Source organism: Eschscholzia californica, unplaced genomic scaffold, assembly GCF_041429995.1.
Source record: "Eschscholzia californica isolate CP2 unplaced genomic scaffold, dmEscCali1.0.p SCAF_5, whole genome shotgun sequence".
In the NCBI taxonomy this organism is placed as follows: domain Eukaryota; kingdom Viridiplantae; phylum Streptophyta; class Magnoliopsida; order Ranunculales; family Papaveraceae; genus Eschscholzia; species Eschscholzia californica.
Window position 1 is genome coordinate 6,727,342 of NW_028238472.1, and position 9,145 is coordinate 6,736,486.

Sequence of the window (9,145 nt, forward strand, 5' to 3'; positions counted from 1 at the left end):
TTCTTATTTAATTTCTATTCCTGTTAGTAAATATACAAAATTCAAAAGAATGGGTCCACTCTCTTCTTCCTTCTTCACCAAATTTCATCCACAAAATAAATTCATTTTCTCTCATCTTCCTTCTTAAGTTCATCTTCATCCCTTCTATATTCCCTCTGTAAATGTAAAAGAAATATTGAAAGATTCAATACCAAAACCTTCTTCTTCCCAAAAACAAAACCCAAAACCTAATTCAGTAAATTCATCACCATTAAAGAGAATAAAAATTGCAGGAAATCCCAAGAGATCTTTATTATCTACTAGATCAGATTCTTTATTTTCACTTCCAACCACCATCTTCAACACATTTGATCACTTCTTAAATAACTTCATTGATCCACCAATTTGTTCTTCTGTTGATCACCCCCACCTATTATTATCATTAATTAATCACCCTCAAAATAGAAAATAAAAAGTACACGAGAAAGAGAATAAGGGTTTTTAGAGAGAGAGAAAGATGAAGAATAAGGGTTTTTAGAGAGAGAAAGATGAAGAAAACCTTGCGAGAAGTAGCAGAGGAGCTGGTCATGGTCGAGTTCACGAGAAAGAGAATGAGGATTGAGATGTTTTTTAAGTCCCGGATCAGCTGATCCGTTTGTCACTCTTATGTCCCGGATCAGCTGATCCGTTTGGCCCTCTTAAGTCCCAGATCAGCTGATCCGTTTGGTCCTCTTAGGTCCCGGATCAGCTGATCCGTTTGGTCCTCTTAAGGCTCGGACTGGTTCAGTCCGTCCGATAGATTTTGTTTTGTTTTGTGATAAACGGATGGAGGTGTTAGGGTTAAGTTGGCTTTGACTGGTGCCTACATAGTTGTACGGTGCTAACAGAGAAAGGAACAATAGAGCCTGGTGCTAATAGAGATGGATGCTAACAACCTTTTGACCCGGTGCCTTTAGAAGCACCCATTCTTCACACTGTTCCACGTTAGAAAGAGAAAAAAAGGTCGTCCTAGTATATTCCGCGAATAGATCTTTCAACAAAAAAAAAAATATTCTGCGAATAGATAGAACAAAACCCGTTCCTTGTCATGAAAATCGCAATCCTTTGATAAATTTTTTCTCACTAGACAAGGTAATTTTATCTTCTATATTCTTATAATTTTATTCTATGGATCTAGTTAATTTTGTCTGATTTTTACAAACACATGATGAATTTCTAGGCTTTATCTATTGATGATTTCATTGAATTGATTTTTTTGAAAAAATTAGGCTACTTGAACTTTTAATTTCAGTAACAAGAGTATAGAAATGTGATTTTGGGCTTTTAATTCAATATTTAATTTGCTATTGTTTTGGATTTGAAGTGAAATATTTTCAAGTTTTTGGGATGATGAATTGGAAAACTGAAAAAGGGAAGATTTTGTTTGGCAATTTTTGAGGTCAGGGTAGGAGACAAAGTTGTATAAAGATGATCAAGAACTACAGAACAATGGTATGCTGCTCTCCTTCTTGTAGTTTCTGCAAAATATATGCGTTTGAGTCTGGTATGTCGATTAATCTGTTATCCTAGTAAGAGAAATCCAAGTAGTTGTGTATTTTTAGTGTGATTGTTTGTGAACTTATTTGTTTCAATTCATTATGTTATGTCATGAAATTTGTTTCCGTGCGAGTTAAGAACATAAGAACATAATCCCTTATTTATAAGAGCATAAGAACATGATGCCTTATTTCATGCTTTTGTTTTCTTTGCATTGAGAATTGATTCAGCAGTGTCAAATGTCAATGCCTTGTTAAGTTTGTGTCTACGTTTGCTAGTTGTAAGTACTCGTGATTTTATATGATAATCTGTTCGAGCTTTGAGATTGGGGGAATCTGGTTTAGTTTGACACTTTTTTGAGTTTTTGATCCATTAGGAACAACCAACTAAAATGCTTTTTGTAAATCAAACTCTATTTGTTATGTTGAAAAATAATATATATTACTAATAGTAAGTATATCAATTTTATGAACACATTGTTATTGTTTTCTTTTGAAGGGTTGAGCCTATGTGTTTTTGTCTATATGGAGTTTAGAGTCAGTATATCATTACATGCATGGATACATCACGAATATACTAACATCATGAATTGAATAAGCTCTGTTACTACCATCACAAAGACATCTTGGGCTCTAAGGGCCATATATAGACCCTTAAGGCCATCCTATGGGGAATGAGAGTCTATTTATTCCTAAATCTATTTGATTTATACCCTTGTTCAATAAATCATGGTTTTCCACTTCCGTGGGAATTAAACCTGAGATCTCATGGATAAGGAATGGGTGTCCAACCACTACACCAAGTGATTTTGACTAGTTCAATTAGATGTATCTAAAATCGATGTTTTAAAATACGTTTGTAGTTTTTTACGCCTTAAGGCGGTGTGTTCTCACAAGGCGAGGCTGCGGCTCAGGGCATACGACTCAAAAATACTTAAGACGCACTCATATTGCTGTCGGGATTATTGTGTATGCCTCAAGGCACCAGTGATGATGCGTGCCTCAAGGCGTACGCGTCGAAAGTTTGTTAAATTACAATTTGGAACATGTTATGTTAAAAGTTCTGGGTTAAATGTTATTTAAATCACTCAAGTTGTTTAATGCCAATATTATTCTCATTTTCTCAGTTTGCTTAACATAACATAAAATGGAAATTTTGAAAAATATAGAATGGTGAATTCTTTGTTTTGTCAGTATGACACACGCAAGTTGAACTGGATGGGTCCGATTGGATATGATATGTCTGTACTTGAATTTCTTTATGTTGCAAATATTTCCCTTCTTGTTTTCTCCAACTGCTCTTTCTATTTCCTGTTATGATATCCAATGCTTATTGATCTGGATAAAATTGATCATAAATTAAAGTACAACAATAGCACACAGCTATGACTTGCTAATTTTCTTCTGTATGTTTCTCTCTGTTTCTTTGTCTTCCCAGACTCGGTGAGTCAGTTGGGTCAGAACTCTGTGTTGGCTCAGAGGAGTAATCAGAGGTCCACATTAACTTGATAACGTCTTGACTCGGATGTTAGCTTGGATACTCCAAAACTGAGCCGATCCCCGAGTTACTCTGGTGGATCGACCACTCCCAACTACCCATGCTAAGAAATCATTTACTCTGACCATTTAAACTTTTTCTAATTTTTTTTAAATGATTGAAAGAATAAAAGAAAAAAATGAGGTGTAATAGGTAATAAAACCTAGTAGGAAATTAAATTAAAAAGCTAATTGGATGAGTCAGAGACCAACTTGAGTATTAATTCGGTTTGAGAACCTAGGAGGCTGAGCAATGTATATAGATTTTGAGAAGAAAATTATAACAGATTTATGTAGAAAAAAAACATGGCATAATTTTTTTGTTCTATAATAATATGCAGATTTAGGTGTGTAACAAACAGAATATAATCGATATTATAGGATTGCATAAACTCCAACCGCAATTATACTAAAAAACTTTGCGTCAAAAATATAATGCATAAATTGTCAAAAATTAAACCTAATGCTTCTACATACTTCCTTCACATTTATATGTTAATGTTCTTAAATTTCGGAAAGAAAGTAAATTAACATGATACAATTATTTATGTGAGCCATGTGCATCTTACCCCTCACGATGAGTCGCTTACGTAGTGTGTGAGCCTTCAGGTGCGTATGACTTGAGGTGAGAATGGCAATGCCCTGACCCATTTTTCAAACATTGAGGTGGAGTAAAACGAGGCGAGACTGTCAAGTGGGGCTAATTTTGGACTAGTCAAAGGTAATCGAGGCTTTAATAACAGAGTTCGATGTATGGATTTTAAGAAAGAATTTAGTTTAATTAAGGCCACAGATTCTGATTCGTCAAATTTGGCCTTAATACCAGATTGCGAACCCACCCAGAAAGGGTATGGGGAATATGATATGTGGTACACAAGGGGGTAACAGTATATGGTAACTATACTGTCTTAGATTGAGTCTAAACTTGCCAATTCGTCCATTGGCTGCAATAAATGGTGAAATGTGAACATATTGATTAGTAATTTCTCAATGAAATTTTAGTTAAAATTTATCATGTATCAAACTATATTGTGTTGGAGAAACTGTTGAATTTGTCATTGTAGATAGTGATCATTTAATTGTGGAAGGAAACTTCTGTTGATGTTTGTTATGCTTTAGTTATTTTTCTTGATGCAGCATTGCTTTTGTCGACATAAACGTGTAAAGATCTTGGCAATTAACTTTTTCAGGGAGAGTTGCAACATTATCTTTGTTGGGATAGTATTTTCAAGGTTACTGTAAAGTAGTAGTTGTATAGTAGGATAGTTGCACTTGTTGAGTTAGATTTCTGGATAGGAATTAATCTAGTACAGAAAAATGGAAGCGAAGAGCGCAAAGGTATCGGATAATGGCCAAAAAATAGTGGTTGCGTTAAAAAGAAAACGTGCAGCGCATTATGCTCATCATTTCTCCCGAGCTGCTCGAATGACACCACAGCAATATGCCATGGCCTCACCCTCTAAGAAACATCACAAGAAGGTGAGATCTGGTAGCTGCAAGAACAGATGCGGAACTCATTTTAATAGAACTTTGCTGACAAACTATTCAAATTTTATGAAGAGTAGGTTGCCTCAACGATTGATGGTTTATCAATATGGAAGCTGGACTGATTTTCCAGAAGGTTTTATACGGTTGGCTAAAGAAGATTTTCGGCTAAAGAAGGCAGTTAGTGAAGTCGGGTTTGAGGGTCAAACATCGGTTTTGGACTTTGTTCACATGATTCAAATAGATCTGAAAACGGGTTTACAGCATCCAATTGCGTGGATTGATGAGGGAGGTAGTTGTTTTTTCCCAGCATTATATTCTGAGTCTGATGAATTACATGAGTGCTTTCAAGACAGGGACGAAAAAAATAGCAAAATTCTTTCTTCTGAGCCGAATGGGACACCTGAAATAGAGTTGCAACTAGAGATTGAACTAAATGCAGCTGATAGCTCAAACGATTTGGATTGCGTTGAAGGGTCTAATATGCGTGCTGTGAAGCGTAAAGTTGAAGGAAAACCTGCTAGCCACCAATATTACATGGAACAAGATGAGAGCAGTGGAGAAAGTGCTGAAATTAAGAAGGATAATGGGGAAAATAACGGAATCTCGCATTCACAAAACTGTATTTTGGAGTCTTTAGATGAGAAAATATCTCCTGATAATGTGCAGAAAATGTTCCTTCAGAGTATGGCATCACATTGTTGTGCAAGTAATATACTTGAGGTAGAACGTTGTTCGAGTACGTTAGCACAAGCACGATTTGAACTCTTCCAGAAGCAGGTAGAGATCACGAAGAAATATCGTGGTAATGCAAATGTTCGATATGCTTGGTTTTCTTCTTCAAAAGACGCAGTTAGTAGGATATTGACGCATGGACTTGGAGTTGACGGACTTACTAAAACTAGGTCCAGGTATGGCCTTGGAGTTCATCTTACTCCGGCCGACTTCTCTAGTATCAGGTGATTATTTCTCATAAGTTTTGCAAATTTCTACTCTATATAACTGGTTCTACTTCGCTTATCTTCTTTTGCTTTTCCCCCACAGTGCAAATTATCATGATGTTGACGAAAATGGTGTACAGTATATGTTCTTGTGCCACGTTATAATGGGAAATATGGAACTTGTTCATCCTGGATCTGACCAATTTTACCCTAGTAGTGAACATTTTGATAGTGGTGTAGATGATCTTCAAAAGCCAAAGCAGTACGTAGTATGGAATGTAAATATGAATACTCACATCTTTCCGGAATACGTTGTCAGTTTCAGAGCACCTGTTAATGAGAAAGGTGATATCTTTGCAATATCTCGTTGTACAATGTGAAATACAATTATACATTTTATACATTATAAAAGCACGATGTTCCTTCCTTGATATATGTGCTAGTGGGGCATTGTTACTGTTTAGAGTATATAAGAGATTTCTAGTTCATTGTTCTTATGGCATCGGTAGGTAATATGCGCTAGTTGCGCATTGTTACGGTTTAGAGTAAAGGAAAATTATTTTTCTCTCGCTTATTTATTCCAGCATCTTATTAGCTTTCTTAGAAAAGAAAGAATAGTGTGTATTGTTTTGTTGGGGATATCCTGGAATAAATCGCCTTCTTCGACCCGTTATGAGAGATTTCGAGTCTATTAAAGTCGAAATTTAAGAGGGTACTATAACATATTCCTCGTCGTGTCCTTTTTATGGAAATCAGAGGCCTGGGGGGCCAGTCCTTTGTCACGGACTGATGAGAATTTGACTCCAGGAGAAATTGAATAAAGAGATGCTGAGTTGGCCTGTCTTATTTGTATTGATGGTTTTAAATGGTGATACAGGGTATCTTGTTCCAAATCAGAGCAGAGTTAATGCGTCTGTGGTCACGATTTCTTCTTCTTGTCGACGGGAATTGCAAGAGTCCTCCCCCTTCGACACAGTAAGAGTACAAAAAGATTGAGTCAATCCATAACTTTACTATTTTATTCATATAGAATCAGACTCTGCTTTTGATTCAAATATATCATATTTTTTCTTGATAAACTGATGTATCGTTGTTTAGAAGGGGTTTCGTACGTTCTATTATATGGTCCAGTTAAATTTAGTCTTATTTTCTCAAATATATTTCATTTACATCTTATGTTTATCTTACAAACATGGCATTTATTTTTCCTAGATGGAAGGTAGGCATCCTAGGGGATTAAATCTCAATGTTGGACCAGCCTTTCCAGATGTTTCGAAATCACCACGCATGCCCTTTTCTTTCTTGTTTGCCGCTGTGAAAGATAAAGTTTCACCACAGGCCATGGAATCAGTAAATTTTCAATACAACTTATATAAGGTACGTTCTCAATCTGTACACCACCTTTTTTGCTTACACCTAACACTTCATTCTTAAAACAGATGAAAGTGATAGACCATCAAGGTCTTGTGCGAAAGCTGAGATCAATAATTGGCGATACCCTCCTTAAGTCAACGGTCATCAGTCTATGGAGGAGCAAGGTTAGTGCTCTCACTATTCTGATGTGTATATGTAAGAGTTTCTATTATAACTTAACAGGCATTTGATATTTCTTATACTTCATGATCGAAATGCCATGTTTAATGTATATTTTATACACACCAAGATGTAAGTTGTGAATTCACCGTGTCACTTCTATTACTGTTGTGTTTTTCCGTTATTCGAACAATTGTCTGTGACTTGTGGACATCAGTTTTTGGAGTGGTCTGAGTAGGAAAAGTTCTCATAGCTTATTTGTGTACGAATTTGTAGTTTGGTGCTGGTGTTGTTGCTGCTGCGGATAGTGCGGGTGATGGTGGGGCGGGTAGCTGTGTAACGGTAGTGCCAAAACAGGAGAGAGAAACTTGATTTGGTTGAAGACAAGATCTCGCAATTGAACTGCAGTGATGGACATAAAGCTCTTCTGGTTGAGCATCTTTGTACGCTCTCTGCAGTTTTATGGGGACGAAATGTTAGGGTTTTGATAGATCTCTGGTATGCAAATGCGTCGACATGAAAGATGTAAATAAAAACAATATCTTGATTATGGTCTTTTACATTTTAGTTGTTTTTAGAGTTGTAGGAACAAAACTAGAGTTTTTATATAATTTAGCATTGGGAAATAATTGTTTGAGTTATTTATCCTTTGTTTCTTTTAATGTTTGGAATAATTGAGTGAAGTCGGGAGCCGATGCTGATCTTCACAGAGCACTCTAGTCTAAGCATGTTGTTGTCATTTCATCCATTGATAGACCTAGGCTCCAATGGAAGTCAATTGATGGAGGAAGAAAGAAGTATGACTTCCATGTTAGAGGTATAAGTACCTTGATGGGCCCTAACACATTCTCGATGGAGGAAATTTTATCCACACCACCGTGTCTACTACAAAAACTTCACCTCTAGATAGGGCTCATTAGACTTTGAAATGACAAGTCACTTTAATACTTAACAGTTTGGGGCAACCTATTTTATGGTATTTTATAATTTTGATATTTTGAGGTTTTCATTTGTAAGTTTAAGCAAATTTGTGAAGCTTTCCTTGGTTGAATGATAACATGTGTGTGTATCTGAAATACGAGAGAAATGTGGTCAAGTCTTTATGCCCGAGTGAAAATGTCAATCTCAATGAGTGTAAGTGCGGAGGTAAAAAAATTGTTAGTTTCTCGGGTATTCTGGTTTAAAAGAACGACATAGGTCATATTTGAGCAGCCAGACAAAATAGAAGTTTGGCTCATTAGGATTTTTGGCTAAATAATGGCCAACCGTGGATGTTTCGACTAACCAACTACCCAGAATAGAGAAAAAAATGGTCCAGATGTTAATCAAACAACCTTCTTGTTTATGATATTTCAAGGATTACTGATATATAACTCATTTCTTAAAGTTTAGTCCATTAATTTGTTAAATTTTTTTTTTTTTTTGCCAAAGTGAGCTAAACATTACAAGTCAATGATCATATTGAGACTATGGGGATATTTCTTCAAAGAGTTTTAACAAAATATGTCAAAATAATATTGATAATACCTATTACTAATTGAGGTTCCTAATTGAATTGAAGATTTTCGAAACAGTTAGACGTAACAAAGATGATAACCGCATCCTTCCTTCTCACATCTAAGATAGTTACGTTGGTTAATGGAGTTCGTAATCAGAAGATTTTTTTAAGGTTGACGGTTGGAGACAGTTGCAAGCAGGCAACCTCCTACCGGCGACCTTAAAGAACATGAAGTATGGTGGAAGTTTTGACAATATGGATGAAAGAAAAGAGGTGAGAAGAATATATTTTAAGATCAACAAAGTGACCTAATAACACATTGATATTTTTAGAAGAAAAAGAAATGTTCGAGATTAAAAACAAATTGTTGGACATTTATATAGGGTTAAAACGACAAATTGATCACAAATTAGAACCAAAATAGAATTACCATTTAAAGTAAAAGTAGATCTAAAGATCTCATTCATATAATGTATCAATGTCATCCTATTTAATAATGCATATCTTAAAAATATGTGTTTAGTCAATCTTTTCGTGTATCCATGCCATGTGATGCAGTAATCTTAGACCTCTTCATAAAAAGGTCTTTCCCTTTAATATGAACAATAAGGAGGTCACTAGAAGTAAGCTTATGGAAT

The 9,145-nt window shown here is 35.5% G+C and overlaps 1 protein-coding gene across 19 annotated transcripts; it reads left to right on the forward strand.

Annotated features, from left to right (window-relative positions):
* Positions 1-924: 924 nt before the first annotated feature.
* On the forward strand, positions 925-7,638 carry LOC147536651 (inactive poly [ADP-ribose] polymerase RCD1-like). Of its 19 annotated transcripts, none has more exons than XM_086640969.1 (10): positions 944-1,110; positions 1,343-1,470; positions 3,660-3,801; positions 4,170-4,529; positions 4,611-5,494; positions 5,580-5,821; positions 6,354-6,451; positions 6,689-6,853; positions 6,916-7,014; positions 7,286-7,638. In XM_086640969.1, exons 4-10 carry the CDS (start codon positions 4,368-4,370, stop codon positions 7,379-7,381), a joined length of 1,746 nt encoding a protein of 581 aa, XP_086497095.1. In that variant the 5' UTR covers positions 944-1,110; positions 1,343-1,470; positions 3,660-3,801; positions 4,170-4,367; the 3' UTR covers positions 7,382-7,638. The 19 variants fall into 19 exon arrangements, with proteins under 19 accessions (XP_086497085.1, XP_086497095.1, XP_086497102.1 ...); XM_086640976.1 differs by having other exon boundaries at positions 4,616-5,494; XM_086640968.1 differs by having other exon boundaries at positions 3,660-3,771; positions 4,241-4,529.
* Positions 7,639-9,145: the final 1,507 nt, after the last annotated feature.